This window comes from Lithobates pipiens, unplaced genomic scaffold (genome assembly GCF_037356315.1).
Source record: "Lithobates pipiens isolate NorthernLeopardFrog02 unplaced genomic scaffold, aLitPip1_a1.2 Scaffold_19, whole genome shotgun sequence".
NCBI lineage: Eukaryota > Metazoa > Chordata > Amphibia > Anura > Ranidae > Lithobates > Lithobates pipiens.
This window is the reverse complement of record NW_027507764.1, coordinates 247,388,191-247,411,996: the sequence shown is the minus strand read 5'-3', so window position 1 is coordinate 247,411,996 and position 23,806 is coordinate 247,388,191. Positions and strand designations below refer to the sequence as shown.

Genomic DNA, 23,806 nt, shown 5'->3' with positions numbered 1-23,806 from the left:
TTTCTAATCTGTAGATTTTGTCAATGACAACCCTTCTTATTGCAGGCTGGCAATGCTAAGCTACTGCCTTGCAATTAGCAACATCATTGTCAGCCTGTTGTGAGCACTCCCTCAGTTGTCCATGGAGCCAGGGAAGCATGCACTGACCAGATAAGTAGTGTAATGACTCAAGTAAAGGAGCACACATGGCAGATAGACTAAGCTACTTTTGGTTCAAGGCAGTGGCTTAGCATTGTGAACCTGCAATACAAAATGCTGTTACTGGCAGAATCCCCACGTAAGAAAGTTTGCAACAAATTCACAAATAATAATTTACTTAAGAAACCTGTAAAACTGTAAACAATTTGGCATTATGTCAGCTGTGCTAAAAATAGACTTACAATAGAATAAAAACATTTTTTATTATTTTTATTAAGAATTATGCATGTAATGCAACACCTGAAGCTGTGCTGGCATGACACCAACTGCCTCAGTGACCACACAGGGCCCAACAATAATAGTACATATTAAAAAATTTGCTTAACTAACATAGTCCGACTAACAACCAAACAAATACCCCGTCCTATCCCTCCCTCCTCCAAACACCAGCTCAAACCAGAAACGTATAATATTGCCCACTTCCGATGGAATACGCACCATATACAATAGAATACATTTTAAAGTGAGCCTGTCACCGAAGAATCACTTATAGCCAATGGGTCACCTGAACAATACGCATGAATATACTTATGTTACAATGGCCTACGTATTGAAAAACCATCTCATACCTGCTTCCTTGTCCATGCGAGTATTCAATAAGTCAAATACTTGCTCCCGTGACAGTTTATACGGTTCCTCCCCTCAGCTCATATAGTGATATACAAGCAAGAAACTTCAGCAACCAAGAATTCTACATGCCTAGAAGTGTGGAATTGTTCAGCAGCTGGGGAGCAGAGATGTGACAGCTACCGTTCCAGCAGCTAGAGCGGAAAGTATATTCTCAACCGTTTAACAGGTGACCTAGTGACTAAAAGTGTCCCAGTGGTGACTTGGTCATTTTAACTACAGATGCAGGCATCGGTGGTTGGATTTTCTATCTCCGAAAGTGGCAATGAAATCTGCCATTTTCCACCATAATCATTTGTATACCTTCTTCAAATAATATTTAATGTCAGAACTGAGCATGTCATTCCTGGTCAATTACAATACTCTGCAGTATCCTTAACTAAATCATTTTTGTAGAATTTCGTCTGTAGTCATCTAAGAAAAACAAAAAAACAAATAAATACATAAAAGCTCAAGTGTAATTTTTATTTACTTGTCGTTTTCTAGGCATTTGCAATTCAGGGGCAGTATGCTATTCCACATCCAGACGTGAGTCCAGCACATGTCAATAATATCAGACTTACCCTATTTATTTGCTCTGGGCAGCATTTACTTTCTGTAGGAGATGAATTGTTTTTCTTTGTCCTAACACATATAGAAAGTAGTAACTGGATTAAGTGATTTGATTTTGTAGAAAGTATAGCAGCCCAGATGCAAACTGTAATTTGTACTTTTGTCATTACTTTAATTTTGCATGCATTTAAGTTCTACCCATGTAGAATTATTTTTGTATGTTAACATTAACTGTAGTTATTACATGCAGTAACAGTTAAAATGTAATGTATTTCTAATTGTTGTATTATCTATTATCATAGTTTAGAAAAGAATGTTTCATCCTATCTTTCTGTTAATTTTAATAATCCAGTTGTTTTGTTTTTATTTTTTAAACAATAGATGGTTTTCTGTATTCTGATATAATTACATTTGATTGGTTAGTTCTAATTTCCCATCCTGCCCTGCAGTTGACCAAGCTTCACCAGTTGGCTATGCAGCATTCCCCTTTTACTCCCCTTGGGCAGACCACCCCTGGTTTCCCTGGTACGTACCCATGACCCCCTGAGAATGTCCTTCTTCTTAACACCTTTGTTTTCCCATGGTCATTACATCATTTTCTTTTACTAAATGCCGTCAATGACCATTATCCTTTTTAATCTTTATTATATGATGCTTTTTGTTTTTGTTTTTGCTGCCACATTTACCTATGCTTTGTCAGTCTTAATTTGCTTCAGTTTGTTTTCTTCCATTAACATAAACTTAAGATACCTATGCTGTCCATTAGAGGAACTGGTGTACTCAAGCATATACTAATATACATTGACAATATTACATTATGATGTATAAAGAAAGCTGAAATTCTCTGACTTTTTAGAGGCGTAAAGACTAGTCATAAATGCAATTGGATTCACTGAGGACGGATAGCTCTCTAACAAAATAGCTTGTTCTAAGTTGTCTTTAAAATCACAAACGTTCTTTTAAGATAAAATAACCATAAAACAAATACATCAATGTTCACTTGTTACCCTCATGAGAAATTTACATTGGTACATGCTTGCAGTATGATGTCCCTGGTATTGCTTTTATCATGTACAAGAATTCTGAAAAACAAATAATTTGGCCTTAAACAGAAGTTTTATATACATATATTCATGTGCCACAGTTATAATACATTTTTCAGTTTGTTCATATATTTAAAATGCAGAAATGCTATATTTTATAAATTATTTTAGAAGACTATAAACATTATACAATTTGATCTTTTGAAGATGTACATGATGAAATAGTAGACATTCTTCTGTTGATCTCTTCTTGCTTTGGACTGTCCATTCTTTTTCCTTATATTAATAGCTTTTGCTTTGCTCCTTAAATGTTTTCCTTATTAAAATAATAGAATGCATCTTGATGAATGTAGCCATCCCTCGACTACTTTTTTTTCCCTCCTGTAACTCTATTCACTCCTCTATAAAACAAACGTATGCAACTTACAGTATTCTCTGTTTCCTACCTCCTCCAATAAACCTTCCCTCCTGAGATGTCTGAAATACCACTAACCCTATTGATTTGAATTCCACTTGCCTTCATTGTTTATCCTGCCCAAACCCCACAATATTTTTCTTTAGTAACAACAATCAATCCTTTCATTTTTTTTATTTTTAATTTTTTGTTTTTATTATGAAATAGGTAACTTTGCTTATTTAAGCAGACAGGGAGTGCAAGTATTAGTTTGATCACTATTAAATTAAATAATGTTCCAGTCAGTTTAATTACTTTGTCTATCCTGCTTCCTAATTGCATCAAGTGACATTTTTGTCCGGTGCCGATTGGTGTCAGACTGACAGTTCTTAATGCATAATAGATCAAATCTATGCTGACTTTCTACTGTTCCCCCATAATAACTTTTTTCACATTGCTGTAAGTTCTGTACTTTTCTTTGCTGCAGTATGATCTTTTTCATTTTTCTTTACATCTGTGGTACAATGTGTGTGTACTTTACATTCTCTGTTTTATGTGCATGCTTCTGGTAAACTTTGCCCATAACTTCTTATTGCTTATAATCTTCATAGGACTGGATGCCACTTCTCCAACCAGTTCCCATGAACTTACCATTCCAAATGATGTAAGTAAAGTCTCTTTTTTGTATTATAGGTGTTTAATCTAAGCACAACATCTAAATTCATTCTGATTGAAAGCACGGTTTTGTTAAACAGATCTTGTCGGTTTCTCATAAAATGCAGGTAAAAGGTCCCTGTGAATGCTGCAGCCTCTTAGTGTCTTTAGAGTTTGACACTTCTGGGAGTGTCAGATGTCTGTGTCCCCTGCTATATGTTGTGGTCCCTTATTCTGAACCCTAGGTCACTACAGGATTTAGCAGTGACAAAATGATCATATGATGCAGTGGTTCTCAACCTCAGTCCTCGGGTACCCCATCGGACTATGTTTTCAGGTTTTCCTTTACTTTGCACAGCTGTTTTAAATCAATATCAATGACATGGTATTGATAAGAGCTATTTAATTTATTTCCCAAAACATGGCCCATTGAGGGTACTTGAGGACTGAGGTTGAGAACCACTGGTATGATCAACCCACTTCGCTTGGCAGGAGACGTAGGTATCTGACATTCCTAGAAGTGTCAAATGTGGAACACAGACACTGCAGTGCCAGAATGGAGACAAGTTAGGAGACATGGGCTTTCATAAATGTGGGGGCGGCACAGTGGTGTAGTGGTTAGCACCCTCACCTAGCAGTAAAAAGGGTTGCTTGTTTGAATCCCAACCACGACACTACCTGCCTGGAGTTTGCATGTTCTCCCTGTGTCTGCGTGGGTTTCCTCAGGGTACTCCGGTTTCCTCCCACACTCCAAAGACATGCAGCTAGGTTAATTGGCTTCTGTCCAAAATTGGTCCTAGTATATGAATGGGGACCTTGGATTGTGGGCTCCTTGAGGGTAGGGACCGATGTGACTGTGCTATGTACAGCAATAGGGACAATTGTAAGCACTCACTCAGGTTGGACTGGCATCTTTATTCAACCTTACTAACTATATAACTATAAAGGTGAGTATACTACCTCTTCTCTTGCACAGACCTTAACTCAACTTAATTTTTGTAAGAACCTGATAGGATTGCTTCAAGTAATTCATTATTTTTCAACATCCCATCTAAGAGTTGCTGAGCATAGAGGCTGTTTTATGCTATTGTATTACTCTCATTTCACAGCTTTTAAGCAACCCTTAGCTCAGACTCGGAGGCCTGGTTCACACCTAGGTACCTTTTAGTGTGTTTTCAGTTTTGCAAAAACACACTACAGTTCATTTAACATGGTTTCCTATGGGTCACGTTCCCATCTGTACATTTTATGGAAAGGGCCAGGGGACCAGCAGGTTGTGTTTTTGGTTCCATAGAGTTAAATGGATCAAAAAATGTGTATTGAAAAATGCACCCGGGATATGCATCAACTGCAACCTGCATAGGTGTGAACCAGGCCAGAATCAGACTTTTGAAGACAAATTTAAATTTTAGCAATCTTTCTGGATGCAAATATCATCCCTCCTTTCCCAATTGGCTGAAGCAATTTCCAATAAAAAAAAACACTACTTGGGAAAAAAAGGGATGAAGGAAACAAGAAGGAAAAAAGAAGGAGGTTAAGTGGATTTTTAGCCAGAGTTTTTACAGCTGCAAGAGCTATGAAATGAGAAGAAGTGCAATAAAAAGCTTTCAGCATCTTCTATGCACAAGTACTGTTAAATGGGAAAATCAACGCATGTGGATGGTAGTCAATCAGCTTCTAACTTCAGCTAAAAAAAAACAAAAAAAAAAAACTAGGAGATGATTGGTTTCTTTGCAGAGCTGCATCGGATTTTGCACAGTTTTAGAAAATCAACCCCACTGCTTTTTAGGCTAGCTTGTGTCAGTTAACAAAGCTTAAACAGTTTATAACAATCATGACCTGTGTGAGTCTTCACTTAGACATGTTCATGACATTTAATCTCCCACCTGATATTCGTAAACCTGTGAAAAAGAGGATATTTATTCATATTAAACAAAGATTTAAAAAAAAAATTATATATAGATTTCCACTCACTTCCTGTACCAATGACCCAAGGACGGAAAATGTCACCGGGAGAAAGCATAAAAACCCGCCAAATCTTTTAACCCCTTCACAGTGTACTAAAAATTATTTTAATTATTCTTTTGCTGTTTCTGACTATTTGTGTGTAGCAGCCATAAATGTGCACACACAAAGAACATTTCCATTGCTATCTGTGGAAACATGTAAAGCCTCTGTCCTGACTGAATATTTACACATACATAAGCCTGTAATCCCAGCTTGGTGTTGCAAATGTTTAGCAGTTCCATAACACACATGCAGAGGGAGAATGGGCCATTCATACACACCTCATAAGAGAAGCTATAGCTGAGCCAGGACCGACTTTCTGGAACACTTTAAACTCCCATAGACATCACACAGATTTACAACCCCCTATTAGACAATGTTTATTTAATCATTGTTTCACAAAGTGTGTAAAAGCAGAACTTATATTAGAGGTGTCTCTCCCCCAAAATGCTGCATAAAAGTACCTGAGGGGGAAAAAAAAAGTTAAATAATATCCATGTAGGGCTAACAAAAGGTTCTGCTGCCTGTGACTTCAAGGGGTTGATTTACTAAAGGCAAATAGACGGTGCACTTTGCAAAATGAAGTTGCTTGCACATGACTGGATGAGGGAAGTCAGCAGAGCTTCTGCTAATTTCCTAAGCCCTGGAGCAGCTGCACTTTCCAATGTGCACTAATGTCTATTTGCCTTTAGTAAATCACCTAAAACACAAGTAATTTGGAGTGTGAGTGGATGACGTCACACATTATGTTCCAATTATGCATTGCAGTTTCTTTGAAGAGATTATTTGATTTGAGTGGACAATTTGGGGGTTATTTACTATAGGCAAATAGGCTCTTCACTTTTGCAGGGCAATTTTGCCTTAGTTTACAGAATGTGGTGAAGATTTACTTTGCAAAGTATACCTAATGATATGCAAAAAAAAAAACAGTATTTTTGCTTGCACGTGATTGGAGTCAGGTGTGTTTCAACTCATTCACTAAGGAAAGGGAAATTTTCTATGCAAAGTGAAAATATTCCTTGTAAAGGAATACTGTCCTATTTGCCTTAAGTAAATCAACCCTGATGGCTGAGTTTTTTGGCACACATTTATGTTGCCTTGTATATAGGCAACAAAATGTTTGTCACATAAATAGGTTGCATAACATTTTCTCATCATGAATGATAGTGTAAATTTCACGTGAGGTTTAGGGTTAGGGTTAGTAGAGATTGTATTGGTCCTTTACTTAGAAGTTTAGCTGTCTAACAAGCATTCACTAGCAAGGTTTAATGTAAAAAAAAAAAATCACCAGCATTCTCTAATGGGAAATTGTGCTTATTGTACATCCTGTTCATAGCCTGGCAAATCAGACATTCACTGCACATTTAAAGTGGAAAATTCATAATTTTTTTAAAATTGTAATGTACACTGAGCAAAATTATAAACGCTATTTATCATGAGCGGAACCTGGCCTATTTCTCTCAAATATTGTTCGCAAATCTGTCTAAATCTGTGCCAGTGAGCACTTCTCCTTTGCTGAGATAATCCATCCACCTCACAGGTGTGGCATATCAAGATGCTGATTGGACAACATGATTATTGGACAGGTGTGCCTTAGGCTGGCCACAATAAAAGGCCACTCTATAATGTGCAGTTTTATCACACAGCACAATGCCACAGATGTCGCAAATTTTGAGGGAGCGTGCAGCAATTGGCATGTTGACCGCAGGAACATCCACCAGAGCTGTTGACCTTGAATTGAATGTTAATTTCTCTACCATAAACCATCTCCAAAGGCCTTTCAGAGAATTTGGCACTACATCCCACTGGCCTCACAACCGCAGATCACATGTAACACCAGCCCAGGACCTCCACATCCAGCATCTTCACCTCCAAGATTGTCTGAGATCAGCCACCTGGACAACTGCTGCAACAATCGGTTTGCATAACCAAAGAATTTCTGCACAAACTGTCAGAAACCATCAGAAACCGTCTCAGGGAAGCTCATCTGCATGCTCATCCTCCTCATCGGGGTCTCGACCTGACTGCAGTTCATCTTCGTAAACAACTTGAGTGGGCCAATGCTCACATTTGATGGCGTCTGGCACTTTGGAGAGTTGTTCTCTTCACGGATGAATCCTGGTTTTCACTGTACAGGGTAGATGGCAGACAGCATGTATGACGTTGTGTGGGTGAGCAGTTTGCTCATGTCAACGTTGTGGATCGAGTGGCCCATAGTGGCAGTGGGGTTATGGTATGGGCAAGCATACGCTATGGACAACAAACACAGGTGCTTTTTATTGATGGCATTTTGAAGGCCCATTGTTGTGCCATTCACCCACGACCATCATCTCATGTTGCAACATGATAATGTATGGCCCCATGTTGCCAGGATCTGTACACACCTACTGGAAGCTGAAAACATCCCAGTTCTTGCATGGTTAGCATACTCACTAGACATGTCACCCATTGAGCATGTTTGGGATGCTCTGGATTGGTGTATACAACAGCATGACAGCTATTTCTAAAGCACTATTGTACACTGAGTGCACATTTCTCCTGAAATGCCCCTATTATACATTAACTATTCTCAATGTGACTATTCTCCAACATCATATTCTTTTTGTAAATGTAGTGAAGGTTACCGCTAGATGTGCATTAAGAACAGTATAGTGAACCACAGTTTTTTTTTTAATACCTTTTGAATAAATTAATTTTCTTTCCACATACAAAGCAAACTGTTTAACCACTTCCCACCCGGTCAATAGCAAATTGATGTCCGGGAAGTGGTTCTGTTAATCTGACTGGTCATTACATGATGTCCTTCAGGATAACATGCCGCTGCGCGCCCGTGAGGGCGCACATTGCGGCGATTGGTGGAGCAGTGTGTCAGTCTGACACACCACTCCCCCGATCTCTGTAAAGAGTCTCCGGCGGAGGCTGTTTACCACGTGATCAGCCGTGTCCAATCACGGCTGATCATGATGTAAACAGGAAAATCCGGTGATCGGCTTTACCTCACTCGTGTCTGACAGACGCGAGTAGAGGAGAGCCGATCAGCTGCTCTCCTGATGGGGGGGTCTGGCAGCCCCCCTCAGATGCCCACGGTAGACCACCAGGGAAGCCGCCGGGACCACCAGGGAAGTGGGCAACATGTGGATGGCCAGGTATGTACCCCATGGCCATCCACATGTGCAAATGATGCCCAATCTGCGCCAGTCAGTGCCCACAAATGAAACAGTGATGCCCAGTAATGCCACCCATCAGTGTCATCAGTGTCACCCATCAGTGTCCAGCAGTGCCACCTATCATTGCCCATCTGTGCCCACCGATCAGTGCCCATCCATGCCACCTATAAGTGCCATCCATAAGTACCCATCAGTGCCACCTATGAGTTCCCATCAGTGCTGCATACCAGTGCCACTTATCAGTGCCCATCAGTGCCACCTATCAGTGCCCATCAGTGCCGCCTATCAGTGTCCATCATCAGTGCCCGTCAGTGCCACCTCATCGGTGCCCATCATTGCTGCTTTATCAGTGCCCGTCAGTGCAGCCATATCAGTGCCCGTCATCGTAGAAGAAAACGTACTTATTTACAAAAAAAATTAACAGAAACACAGAAAAACTTGTTTTTTTGCAAGATTTTCGGTCTTTTTTTATTTGTTGTGCAAAAAATAAAAATCGCAGAGGTGATCAACTACCACCAAAAGAAAGCTCTATTTGTAAACAAAAAGATAGTGTTGTATGACCGCGCAATTGTCATTCAAAGTGCGACAGCACTGAAAGCTGAAAATTGGCTTCGGCAGAAAGGTGTCTAAGTGCCTGGTAGTGAAGTGGTTAAGATAGGTTGTATTTTTACCATGGAAGACTACACATACGTAAATATTCCAAAAAGATTATTAGTTATGTATGATGAAGAGTACTTGTATTCCCTGTCACAAATAAGGATTTAATAGGATTTGCTGAAAAGTTCAGCAGACATCACAGTGTGGATAGAGCAATCTCCACTGCCAGCTTTTGTATATTCGGCAGCTACCTGAATCTGTTAAACATCTCAATGGTCAAAACGTCTTTGCAAATATTTTTTCTTTGACTGTATTTTATACTATTCATGTTTTTCGGTATTTAAAATTGCTGTAAGAAAATCATAAGTTTGATGTAATCAATTGTGTGTGTCATTGTTAAGCCATTTGTTTTATCTATATACCACACTGTACTTTTGTGAGGAACTCTGCTAAGCTCTGTTTAAACCAAATGTAATTTCATTAAAATTGTATTCAATGCTTTAGGGAGCAAACATTTTCACTGATTAGGCCTTCAACTGTCATATGCTTAAAATGCAACTGAAATAATATGTACAATCTCCCACAACTCTGGTTGGCTTTGTACATGTGGAAATCATATCTGCACTGCTGCAAACATTTGTTTATTTCACTACAATTGATTTCCCATTAAATTGTAGAGTGACAGATTAATGGTAGCTCCTTATGGACAATAGATGCAACCAGCACCTTTGTGGAATGGGACAGGAGATCATCTCATTTGCAGCCCACACAGCTATGGATACTTAACCCCCCTAGCGGTAATCCCGAGTCTGGCTCGGGGTAGGAATATACTGATAGGAGCGGTAACCTCGAGCCAGACTCGGGATGGCTTCGCTCGATGCAGGGGAGGACACAGGGAGAGTTACTCACCTTGTCCCCTGGATCCAGCGATGTCCGCCGCGCTGTGTGATCGAGCTGTCCTGCGCTCGATTCACAGTGCCGAATGTTCCCTGTGGCGTTACGGCGCACGGGAGCGGAGAACGGCGGCAAATTCAAAAAAGTAAAAAGACACAAAACACACACAGCACTGTAATCTTACAGATTACAGTACTGTATTACAAAATACACACCCCCTTTGTCCCCAGTGGTCTGTGCAGTGCCCTGCATGCACTTTTATATTATAAACACTGTTTTTTACTGCCTGGAATTTGGAGATTGTCCATAGCAACCAAAAAGTGTCAATTTTTCTGTGTTTTTGGATTTGATTACATTATTGAATAATTTTATTATTCTTTATTATATTATAAACTTTATCATACCCTGGATGTCTGCTAGACTCTGGTTTGAACAGATTTAAGAGCGTTATTCCTAAGAATTACAGGACTACAAAATAAAAGCCATATTTCTGTGCAAAATAATTGTACCGCTTTCAGCACCTAATTCCAGACTGAATCATACCGCCAGGGAGGTTAATTAATAATATATTATAATTAGATATCCTAACTCCTTGGTGCTGACATAACACAAAAGCACTAGGCTTTTTTTCCGTGGGGCTGCATGTTTGGGCATCACCCTTGCCGCACAGCACACTTCCCAGCACAGAGACCAGGGTCTCACTGAGAGCCCCAGGCCCTGTACTAATGATCGGGACTGTGTTTCTCTCTCTCTGTGAATGGTGAGGAAAGGTACTTTGGGGGTTATTTACTAAAGAAAAATCCACTTTGAAGTAAAGTCACTGTAGATCTGAGAGGGACATGCAAAGATAATAAAAAACAGCATTTTAGCTTGCACATGATTGGATGATAAAATCAGCAGAGCTTCCGCTCATTTCAGATCTACCCCTTAGATTTAGAGCGACTGCACTTCCAAGTGCACTTTCAGTGCAAAGTGGATTTACCTTTCGTAAATAACCCCAATTGCATCTTTGTCTCCTTGCAGAGAGAAAGAAAAAGTGTGCATATAAAAATAAATAAAAATAAAATAAAAAATAAGTAGATCAAGGTTTGATTTAGGTCAGTACCAGGGTTGGTGTTTGGCTCAAGTAAGGGTAAATTAACATTAGTGTCAGTGTGTGTGTTAGGTAGGACAAAAAAAAAAATGCCCACTATTGTTTCTGGGCTTTACAAACAACAAATAACATATACATATGTGGTATGGCTGCGATTGTTAGGAGCAGGAGAATTTATTTTGGGTTGTTCTTTGGTGGTAGGTTATGGTAGTAGCAAGAAATATACAGCTATATTTTAAAGAAATTATTTGTTTTTACTATTTTGGGCCAATTTTCCTTCATAATAAGAAAATCAAGAGATATCAATAGCCATTTACCACCAAATTAAAGCCCAATTTGTTCTGAAAAAATAATATTGTGTTATTATTATAATTCACCAGGATGTACAAAGTAGTTGTGATAATGTGTATAGTTTTACTAACACCTGTCAAAGTTGCAAAATTATGCTTAGGCATTAAGATTTGTTTTACCCTTAGGCGTGAAGGGGTTAACAACCCTGCCATAAGAAACCATAGAAATATTTTAGCTTAGACTATATTTAGATGGTTTTATATTCTTGGATGTTAGTGTATTTATTTATTAATCAGATCAGTACTGCAATATCCTAATCAAACAATGTTTCTGGCTTTCAGCTAATAGGCTGCATTATTGGCCGACAAGGTAGCAAGATTAACGAAATCAGGCAGATGTCAGGAGCACAGATCAAGATCGCAAATGCTTCAGAAGGCAATGGCGAGAGGCAAGTTACAATCACAGGATCTCCAGCAAATATCAGCTTAGCACAGTACCTCATTAATGCCAGGTAAGTTATTCTACACCCCTTCTATTAATAAATCCCCTTTTCTTAACCCTCAATATTAACTCTATATCTCTGAAATACTTTTCTGTAAAAATCTGTACTCTTGATAGGACTCACTGATGATAATTCAAATGGAAGTAGGGCATTTTATATCTTTTATATTCAGAACTATAAACAAAGGGTATTCCATGTGTACTGTGTATTTTAAACAGTGCAGCACTATCTGTTTGTTAGCAACAAACTATGTATTCTATTTTAGAGTGAAGGCAGCCTATGAGCTGCTGGACTAATGCTGAGCATACACAGTAAAGGGTGGTCAAGCGTGCATAATTTGTAATGGTTGCTGGGTCCCTAAAAACCAATGGTCACTTCAGGGGATTGTTCATGTTTAGCTTATGCAGAGAGGTGTGGAAGGTGCACTTCAGATTACCGTGGGGTTGTATTATTAAAGGCAAATAGGCTGTTTACTTTACAAAGGGCTTTTCCCAAGAACTTGCAAAGAATACCCAATCACATACAGCAAAAATACAGCAGTTTTGTTTGCACGTGATTGGTTGATGGAAGTTAGCAGAGCTTCACCTCATTCACTAAGCTCTTGGGAAATTCAAGTGCAAAGTGCAACTTCCCTTGCAAACTAAACAGTCTATTTGCCATTAGTAAATCAACCTCTTGTCTCCGGCTTTTCAGGGGACATTTGTCTGTTAAAGTTAGAAAATATTGTATGTGCACCCTACACTCATTTTTTTGTTGTCATGAACAAGCCTAATGCCCCACAAACGTGTGCCAGTGTGTTTGTGGTGCTTTACCATAGACTTGAATGGAAGGAAAACTTCTTCCAAACTCAAATATGTAGTTTGATTTTTGAAGCTTGGCGATGTGACATGATGCCAATGCTTCATGTTTTGATAATGTGAACAGTTCTGTGCGCTCTCCATATTATCAATTGTAGACAGCTTTACTACACTGGAGAAGCATTCAAAACATGAATCAAACACCTATTTTTAATGTGTGAATAGGGCCTAACAGTTGGAAATTATGGCAGGGAGCTCTCGCTCTTGCAATATAACATATAAAAAGTCTGCAACCCAGCCAGGTCCATCTATAATTATATCACAGATAGGTTGACTGACCCTTTAAGGTGTTTTTCACTTGTATAGGGCATTTGGGGAGTGTTAGTAACGTGTGTTAAATGTGTGTCAAACACGTCGAACGATGCGCATTAAAGCTATAGGCGTGTTTATCGACAGTTTTTTGAGCGAGTGTGAGCAAGGCCTTACTGTCTACCTAGGGGTTTTGAGCATTTTAGAAAACCTTTTTGTATTCTCTACAATGTCATTTAAATAAAAAGAAACAGTAGTGCCAACACCTCATAAATGACCACAGGAGGTGTGCAGGCCACATGAAGCACAGTGATTACAACAGCAGAATCCTTAAAAGATATAATAAACTGTCAGGTTGTTAAAAGCATAACTAGTGAGATTTTTTTAAATTTTTAGATAGAGTGGAGAGGTGTTAGAACATCCGTCAGGCTTTTAATGCAGTCTGTGACCCCCATTCACCCTCTCTATTTGTCCTGTTTACCATTATCACCTGAAAGTGAAAGCCCCGAATTTTGGGTTGTTCTCAGAACAGTTATAGAGGGGAAATCTTCCAATGGGAAACTAGTTCTGGTGACAGGGTTATAGCCCTCCCGTACTCTATCCAAAAGAAAAAGTTTTGCTTCTAGTTCTACTTAACCTCTCCGGCATCAACACAAAAAATGATATTTTAGCCTTAGACAGAATGACCCAAAGGGGAATTCTAGGTTGAGAAGTAATGTAGATTGAGGAAGGCACACATCCACTCTAGCGATGTGGTATTCAAGAGCTCCCTGCTGGCTGCTGACGCCATCTCCCTGGGCTTCTTTCTAGGTTCTGCTCATCATCTGTTTTCAGTGATTGGGCCAAGATGACACCACTCCCACGCATGCATGGGAGTTTCTTCATTCCATGCATGGGAGTTTCTTCATCTTGGCAAATGCCAAAATTGTACACCAAGCTGCACATGCACAGCTTAGTTTACAGTGCAGATATACAGTTATGGAACTTTAATTGCAGAAGAGACATGCTATGTCTCTTCTGCATTAAAAAAAAACTATCTGTTCATGTTTTTTTTATTTTTATTAAAGCTCAACTTTAACATGTATGTAAAGTCAATTTTCATTATAGTTTTTATTTCCATCTTGGTCCCCACTGGTACATTTTAAGCCATAGTACTCCTGCTGACCACTATCACTGAGACAAAAAGTGATAGAAAATTCAAAATCTTGGGGTTGGCACCAGGAAACACCTCTAGTTGGAACACGTTCCTATAACAACTCTATAAGATGGAAATTTCATTCACTTTGAAGAGATTTGCTCTAAATTTCTGTTGCAATTTCACAACAGGAAGTAAACAGAAATTTTCCCAGTGGGACACAGGCATCAAAATGAACCTTAAGGGTGTTAATTCTATCCTACTCTAAGACCCCATACACACTATACAACTTTTGTTGTGCGATTTCCTTTAGATTTACCAAAACCATATAGTGCAAGGGCCTGCTAGATTGCTTACAAATTGAAACTCTTAAGGTTTGACCTCATTTTATATGGTTTTAGTAAATATAAAGGAAAAAATCTAAAGAAATTTATATAGTGTGTATCCAGCTTAAGACAAAAAAAAACAAAAAAACAAAAAAAAAAAACAACTCGCTGTCAATTACATGTTTTAGCCTGTGATTCCGACCGCACAGTGTTAGAATTATATAGATATCAGCTGGTCATTACCTTGACAAATAGTTGCTAAAAGTGAGACCTTCAGAAGAAGTAGCTGTTGAAATGGGGGACAAAGGTAAGTAAAACTTGCTTTTCATCCCCCATGCACCACTCCACATTATTACTTAGCCTGGAGCATTTCTATAAAGCTATGTATTAGAATAATCAGTTTACAGATTAAAAAGAGAGCAAGAACTGTGCCTGTGTGCCCTCTAATGCAATGACAGAAAAACAGACGGCAAGACTGATTTAATTTGTGAAATGAAAATTACATTCTAGACTTGTTACATTAAAAACTGCTCCTGCAAAAAAGACATGGCATTTGCTTCTACCATTAACAGGGCATATATGGAAAGATTGCTAAAATAAGGAGACATCCAGGTAAAATACATCAATGACTAGTAACATTATAAAAGCTGTGAGGATTAGGGACAGTGGAATAAATACATTTATAGTGTTACACCGTAATGCAGCATATTAAACAAATATACATTTAAGAACTGATAGAGTACTGTTATTTACATTGTTATTATAAAAAGTATTTTTATTCTAAAATATATGTGCATTGTGTTATAAAGATAATGCATTCTTGTGTATCCAAATTGTACTCATTTGCTATAAAACTATAAAAAAAAAGCTATAAAACCCTATTGACGCAAACTCATTATTTCTAAAATTAGAATTTGTTTTAAAGCTGATCTGAATTTGCCCACTTTAAATTTAAACCATACATTTAGTCACTAAAGTAAATGCAATAATGAATGAAAAGATATACCGTATATACTCGAGTATAGGCCGACCCGAATATAAGCCGAAGCCCCCAATTTACCCCCAAAAAACTGGAAAACTTATTGACTCGTGTATAAGCCGAGGGTGAGACATGGCTGTCCATCCCTGTGTGTCCGTCCATCCCTGTGTGTGTGTCCGTCCATCCATCCCTGTGTGTGTGTCCATCCATCCATCCATCCATCCCTGTGTGTCCGTCCATCCATCCCTGTGTGTGTATCCATCCATCCCTGTGTGTGTGTGTGTGTGTGTGTGTGTATTCATCCATCCATCCATCCCTGTGTGTGTGTGTGTGTGTGTGTATCCATCCATCCATCCATCCATCCCTGTGTGTGTGTGTGTGTGTGTGTGTGTGTGTGTGTGTGTGTGTGTGTGTGTGTGTGTGTGTGTGTCCGTGCAGCCTTGTGTGTGTGTCCAGCCTACCTGTGTCCCAAGCCTCCGTCCCGAGCCGCCGTCGTCCCGAGCCTCCTCTGTCCCGTGCCTCCTCTGTCCCGTGCCTTCCGGTGTCCCGTGCCTCCTCTGTCCCGTGCCTCCTCCGTCCCGTGTCGTGCCGATGGACCGCCGCTCTTCTCGGCGGCCATTCTACGATTCAAAAGCTGCGCCTCCGTCCTCCGCCTGTGATAGGCGGAACACTCAATTTCCCAGCAGCCTGTGTTCCGTCTATCACGGACATCCTCTCATACTCGTCCGTAGTATGAGAATGAACGGATGTCCGTGATAAGCGGAACACTGACTGCTGGGAAATTCAGTGTTCCGCCTATCACAGGCGGAGGCGGAGAAGGAGGCGCGGCTTTTGAATTTTAATGTCCGCCGTCTGTCTGCTCGATACGCTGATCGAGCAGTCAGACAGCGGTGACTCGAGTATAAGCCGAGGGGGCACTTTCAGCCTCAAAAAAGAGGCTGAAAATCTCGGCTTATACTCGAGTATATACGGTATATCAAGAATATGCAATTAGTGGACCTCCAGCTGTTGCAGAACTTCAAATCCCATTAGGCATAGCAAGACTCTGACAGCCACAAGCATGACACCCAAAGGCAGAAGCATGATGGGACTTGTAGTTTTCTAACAGCTGGAGGTCCACTAATTGCAGATCCCTGATATATATGCTTAAAATTGGATTCCAGGGTTTAACCCTTTGAATCTTTATTTCTGTTATGTAACATGCTTTTCCACTTGGCTCTTAGCTGTGTCTTCTGGGATGACATTTAGGGACCCATGTTTTTTATTAGCCCTAGCATAGAAATAAATAGAGAACAATAAAATATATATATATATATATATATATATATATATATATATATATATATATATATATATATATATATATATATATATATATATACACTGCAGGCAGGTAGTACTTAAGAAATTGTTAAATGGGTTACAAACAAAGTAAATATTAGTTCAATATTAGATAAATATGTTAAGCTCCTGACGCAGGTTAAGATTAAAAAGAAAGAATATCTCAATGTCATAAATTCCAATTTAGCAAGGAAGACATTTGCATCTATTTTAGGAAGGACAACGCGCATATCTAATTAAATATTGTATCATTTTTAAAGGTACCTATAACCAGTCTTATCTTGAAAGCAATGGGGAATTGGAAACCATCGCAGCCAGAGTTATATTAGCAGCTGTTTGGACTATTTTTAATGATCAAACATGTTAACACAGAAGTTATCTAATAAGTATGAATCCCTTTGATATGAATGGTACTGTGGCATGAGCACCCAGTCAAGAAACTAAAGTGTATGTTTATGGGAACTGTACTATTTGTTGCTCTTATTCCATGTTCTGAGGTTCGCACATTCAGCTTGTCTTTGTCTGAAAAGGACCTGCCTCTCATATTCTACATGGGTTTACTAAGGCAATAATGTTATCTTTGCTGTTAAAGACTCTCACTGCAGACTCTGTTAGGGTCCTTTCACACTCGGGCACTCCACTCCATTCCAAACTGGAGCACAGTGGGGTGGATGTCAGTTTTTGTCTGCATTTTGACAGAGGACTGTGGTGGACCCATGAGGGCTCTATTGGCAGCAAGATGTAAAAGAACCTGCATCCTTTTACATCAGGCTACCTCCGATCCTCCACATTTAGAGTCAGACCTGGAAGGACTCTGAGGTAGGCAGAAGTATACAGACACAAGTCCATTTACATTTGTCTGCCCATAGACTTGCATGGAGCCTCCGGTCAGGTCCACCTGAAATACTGGCAAACTAACCTGATTGGAAAGCCCGTGTGAGCCTTAAAGTGTATGTTAAGCCAAAACATTTTCTAGTTTTGGATAGAGTTGGAAAGGATTCTTTTTGGGGTTTTAGTGCTATCTAGGACTCTGTTAGTACTTGTTTACACTTGCAGTTGGAAGGCGTTAAAAACACCTGGCTGAGCTGCATTTTTACCACCCTCCAGGGGATTCCCCTTAAACTGCACCGGCAGTGGCCGGGGGTGCACACAAGCAAAGAATCTCAGCTACAGCAGGAATTATAACCCCTGTTGTGTTCGGAGGATACTACTGACCGGCGAATGCAACTCATTCAAGTGAGGTGCTGCAACCACAACGCAACGGCGTGCAAGCAGGCAGTTGCTGTGTGATAGTGCAGCATTTAGGAGGTTAAAACAGGTGGTGATGAGACAACATATCACCTCCTCACCACCTGTCACAGGCCTCTGACATACAACCTGAGTGTAGATCCTGTTTCAAAGGAGTGGCAGTGTCTGCTGCAATCGTAAAAACCCTTGCCCCTCGCTTCCTGTCCTGCTGACATTTTTTATTTCTATTTGTGTTACTGTTGGAAAGTTTGATTTACTCCCAGTTTGGTAAAAGGTTGTCAGCAGGACAAGAAGTGAGGGGCTTTCTCCCAACAAAGCCCCAGATAAAAGAAAAACCTGACAGAGGTTCTAACCTTTCCCCACTTTACCCAAAAAAAAAAAGAAAATACATTTTGGCAGGCCATACACATTAAAAGAAAAAGAGGTAAAGACATTTTTTTTCCATGTCCTAGCAATGCAATGCAAATTACATGAGTGGAATGACCTCTATATGATGCATTGCTGTGTGTTAGCTAATGCTTATGAGTCAGCTACTCACAAATGTGCATAATACTTCTCACGGCCTGAATTTCAAATCTCACACTTTTAAAGCAGCATGTCAAAAAGAAATATGGAAGTTTCTAATGGCTGCCATCTTTATTTTTGTCATTAAACAATGACCTGGAAAATCTGATACATGTATGTTTGTTGTGAGTCAGTGCCTTTCTAAATAGTACAATAGTTTTATCTTAAAGTGATATTAAACCCTCAATTTGTTAAAGCGCTTTCAGAAGCTAATTTAATCGCTTACTGAGCAGACAGCTTTTTATCTTTAAGGCTCCATGCACACTAGATGCTCAAAAAGCACAAAAAAAACATTGGCTTGTGACAAAATGATTTGTTTGTTATAATAATAAAAACGTATTGAAATAAAAAACATTGGATAAAAAAAAATTTTTGTTGATTTATCGTAATTTAAAGGCCCCTTTAACAAGGAAGGCCGCCAGATCCTGCCCCCATGTGAATGAGTATGGAGTACTTTGTACTCATTCACAGAAAAAGTGTCAAAAAGTAAATAAAAACACATACACGGTTTTGACAAGCTAGGGCTCGGTTTGTGGGGAAGAGGCCCTTGTCCTCAACAAGGGGACAAGGTGCTTTGATAGGGGAGCCACACAAACCCCAAAGCATCTTCCCATGTTGAGGGCATGTGGCCTGGTATGGTTCAGGAGGGGTTCTCCCTTGTCCTGCCCCCTTTCCTGGCCTGCCGAGCTGAATGCTCGGATAAGGGTCTGGTATGGATTTTTTTGGCATGGGGTTTCCCTTAAAATCCTTACCAGACCCTTTGGGGGGGGGGTGGTCCCTTTCACGCTGTTTTTTTTCTGAGTGTTCATTGCCGGCAATTGTTTATATTACATTCTGCTGTCAGCGGGTAAACTCGCTGACAGCTGTTGACTCATCTAGTGTTAAGGACGCTAAATCCTTGCCTATGCTCCTGCTTAAACAGGAGGTTCAATCTGTAAAATAATGCAGCTGATAACTTTTAACAAAAGGACACTTAAGTTTCCAAGGATCCAGTGCTGTCCTCATCCAGGCTAGTTCTTCACTAGCTTTTGGGTTTCGGGAGCTGACATTCTAACTGGGCAGCCGACTGCCCACTGTGCATGCGATAGCACTGCCACACTTTGTGAATTCTCCCACAGTCTTCTGTGACCTGTCCCAGAAGACTGAGGGTTGGGAGGGGGGAAGGAGAACTTCAGCTTGGATCGTCTAAGCAATCTGAGTGGAAATGGGAGCGGGTCAAAACTAGGTGCCCCCCCCCCCCTTCCAAAATGACATGCCAAATGGGATAAATGTACTTTGCAGGGATCTGAAGAAGAAATAGCTCCTTGTTTGGCTGTGTCTATGTGCAAAGTGAATCTGTATGGGAGTGATTTTATAATTCTCAAATATCATCCCTTTAGATTTGATTTCCCTTTGAAAAATCTCACCAAAAAAATTATTTTTGTTGCAGGGGATGCCCAAAATCTGACTTTTATCTTAGTGTAGACCTCAGGAAAAATCAGTAAGCCAATCACAAAAGCAGGAAATTACATTTCTGGGGGGGGGGTATACAGAACACCTCCAAGTTGCCATTATGCATTGCATTTTACATAAAATTATAGCACTGCAGATTGAAAATAAATAGTCATTTTTATGATATGTATATTCTATGCTATTTTTTTTTATTTTCCATTTTGTCCCACGACAGTGGAGTTACCTTTTTTGACAGGTTTCCTGTTTCATGGTGGCTCCATTCTCTTGCAGTATCCTATGGCGTCACCCTTTCATGCAGGTACTATAGTAGCTTTGTCTTCCTACACTGTGTGCGTCAGGAGAAACACACAGCCCTGTAGCCTAGAATGACAAGGCAATCCCTTGCATCTCCCCCTCCTCCTTTTTCCAAGTTAACAGACTGGCTAGAGATTGCACTGTCCACTGATAACTCTTTGCTTTGAATACCAGAAGCTCAGGGAAGCAGTACTGATAGAGCAGGGGCCAATGGCATTGAAAGTTGTAAACTGCAAGTGCTGGGGGTAGGCATTTTTACAAATACTTTACTGTGAAATGTTTATTTTATTCTGCTTAATGTGTTAAGCTAACAACACTGAGGGTTTAATACTACTTTAATGACACCACCCGTGTACTGATATGAGAGAATGGATGTTTTCCTTATGTTGCACAATTTTGTATTAAATGCACATCTTTCTTCAAATTCAAAAAATGTTAAATCTATAAACAGAAGCAACTCATATGTCTTTAGAATAAAACATTTGTTACGGATAATTTTTTCCTATTATGTAAACAACACAACACATTATGTAATATTCTGTTTGGCGGCGTGTTCATGAATTTTCTCCACGATGTCTGTGTCACATTTTGGGGACATTTAAATTTGACATTGTCAATGTCTAGCAGTTTAGGTACAGATTTGAAGAGCAGAACTCTTTTTAAATATTGGTGTTATCAATACTATCACCTTTGATAAAGAAATCCGCAAAGCTAGGTCCCTGCAGTAAGTGCTAGCATACCGCTTGACATCACTGTGCTCTGGATATCAACTTTAGCTTTTATTTGTCTGAATCACAGGCACAGATTTCTTTTCTGAAACCTAAGTAAGATGCAAGCAATGCTTGTTTTAAGATTTTGTTGCAGATGTAAACTAAACAAAATAAAAAAGTAAAAGACAAAAAAATAGGAAAGACATAACTTAGACATTAAAGAGGAGGTCTGGGCTCCTTCAGAAGAAAATTACTGTAGTTTCTGACTTTTAATATTAGGACACATACCTGTCTTGGAATCCAGTGGCGTTTTCACCCCAGCCAATTTTTCAATCGGCTCTCAGGTGTTGTCACCACCATTTCTTGTAAGGGAAACCGGCAGTGAAGCCTTGTGCGCTCTTTAAATGGCCCAGCGGTGGGGGAAGCAGGAAGGGTAAACAGGTACCCGCTGCCCCTGAAAGGTGACAAATGTGGCAGCGGAGGGGGGGGGGAGCAAACACGCAGGGATTACCCTTTTGGGTGGAGCTCTACTTTAATTTTTACTGAGAAGATCTGCTGTCTAGTCATCTTTACTTTTATTATTACTACTGTTTTATATATATGTAATTATAGTATAAGTAACAAAATGCACAGCTAGTTACCATGATGCTGGAATAATTAGCAAAATTCTGCTCTACAAACCTGTCATTAACTGATTATTAAATCTTTTTTTTATTTTTTATTTTTTTTAGCAAATAAAAAAAATGTTAAAATAAAAAAAAACTCAAAATTAAACCATTGATTACCTTAAAGCATATATAAATAAAATAAAAAAACAAATATTGCAGCTTATTAATCCTTAGATGTGGTAGCTTCATTCATTTCTCTTTTTCAAAGCTTTCTTAATTTTCCCCTGGTGATCCTCCCAGTTGCATACTTCATGTCCTAGGGTGACAACACTCACTTGCCATACTGTATCTATAGAGGAGCAGCATTGTTACCCTAGACCAGTGATAACGAACCTTGGTACCCCAGATGTTTTGGAACTACGTTTTCCATGATGCTCTTGCACTCTGCAGTGTAGCTGAGCATCATGGGAAATGTAGTTCCAAAACATCTGGGGTGCCAAGGTTCGCCATCACTGCCCTAGACTGTTCTCATTATAAACAACAAACCTCTCCCCCTCATCTCTGTTACATAAGAGCAAGTGTTATATAGTCCACAATAAACATTTGGAAAAGCTAATAACATTGTTTGAGGTATCAGTTCAGGACTCAGGAAGTTACAAGGACACTGTAATTCTATCAGGAGGACCAAGCGGCATGCTTTTGTCCATGCAGAAAATGTACCAAGCTTGAAAAAATAAAACAATGCAACCAGCATATCTAAGGACTGGAAAGCTGCAATATTACATTTTAATTTTGGGTTTAGACATCCTTTAAGCATTTAATGACCTTCTCCTGAAACTGCTAGCTGTCTGGCTCTCATTCAGCTCTTTAGCTTCAGTGCATTCTGAGTCAATGGTCTGGATCAAGTTTGCAGCTGGTGATGTCGATGTTAAATCAGAACTCCTAATTTTCATACTGCTTCAGGCCACTGATTTAGAAATCTTCAAAGCCAGAGGGTTAGCATGTCAACCAGGCAACCAGCATTTTAAAGAGAGATCAACAATGGATTATTTTGTTTAGTATAACTTTCTATGAATGGTGTATCCCATCCTATAATCAATGAAGATGTATTATGTGACATTTTGGTAATATGGCACCTTCTAATCATCAAGCAAGCAGATATACAATATATATATTAACAACAGAACATTCTTTTTAGTTGGAGTTACAGTGCACACATTTAAAATCAGAGTACCCTATCATTTTAACTGACTGTTCATTTATTAAGCTGGATAACCAGAATTGCTATATCTGTAGGTTACATCAGAAGAAAGGAGAGTGGACATGAAAAAATGGACACAAATTAACCTTAAAGCCTAAGTTTTTTTGTACTAATGGCTCCTGCTTTCCTTGAAATCTTCAACCTTTGACCCTACCTCTGCCACTGTAATGTTCCAGTGCATAACAGGGTAATACAACTGAAGGAGGTGTGATAAGTAGTCATCAGGGGTCTATACCCGCCCTTTCCTTTCAGCTCCTCCATTCATAGAGGCTGTGCTAGAGCACCTATGAATGAAATGTGATCTATGAATAGAGGGAGTGGACCTTTCAATCATCCACCTATCCCCTATTCATAGATACTGTTTTATTCATAGAAGCTATAGTACGGCCTCTATAAATGCATAAGCTAGGTGGAAAGGGTGGGTTTAGTTCAGCACTCTTGATGAATGCCTGTCACAGCTCCTTCAGTTCTATTAACGGCCACTGCATCAGAACATTATGATGGTGTGGGTGGGAAGGTCAGAGGGTAAAGATTTCATGCAAAGCAGGAGCCAGCAGCACAAGTAAAAAAAGTCAATTTGTTGACTCCTTGGTGCTTGATCACCCTACGTCCTACCTGCGTGTCCCATAACCTAAACAGGAAGTGAGAGGGCATCCCTGAAAATTAAATTGCATATTCCCCATTGGAATATTTCCTCTCTATTCCTGTGCTGGAGACAACCCAAAATTTGGGATATTCTTTTACTTTCAATTTTTAGTGATAA

General features: G+C 39.5%; 1 protein-coding gene across 21 annotated transcripts in view; it reads left to right on the top strand.

The window, feature by feature from the left end:
* Positions 1-23,806, top strand: part of LOC143996687 (poly(rC)-binding protein 3-like) — a 1,318,080-nt gene that overhangs the window by 1,277,025 nt on the left and 17,249 nt on the right. For 20 of the 21 annotated variants that reach the window (XM_077491910.1, XM_077491906.1, XM_077491899.1 and 17 more), the window contains 4 exons: positions 1,312-1,353; positions 1,827-1,902; positions 3,426-3,478; positions 11,859-12,028. In XM_077491910.1, coding sequence (XP_077348036.1) covers positions 1,312-1,353; positions 1,827-1,902; positions 3,426-3,478; positions 11,859-12,028 — 341 coding nt within the window. Of the gene's footprint in view, positions 1-1,311; positions 1,354-1,826; positions 1,903-3,425; positions 3,479-11,858; positions 12,029-17,166; positions 23,293-23,806 lie in introns of those variants that run through there. The other variant, XM_077491911.1, reaches the window with a different exon arrangement.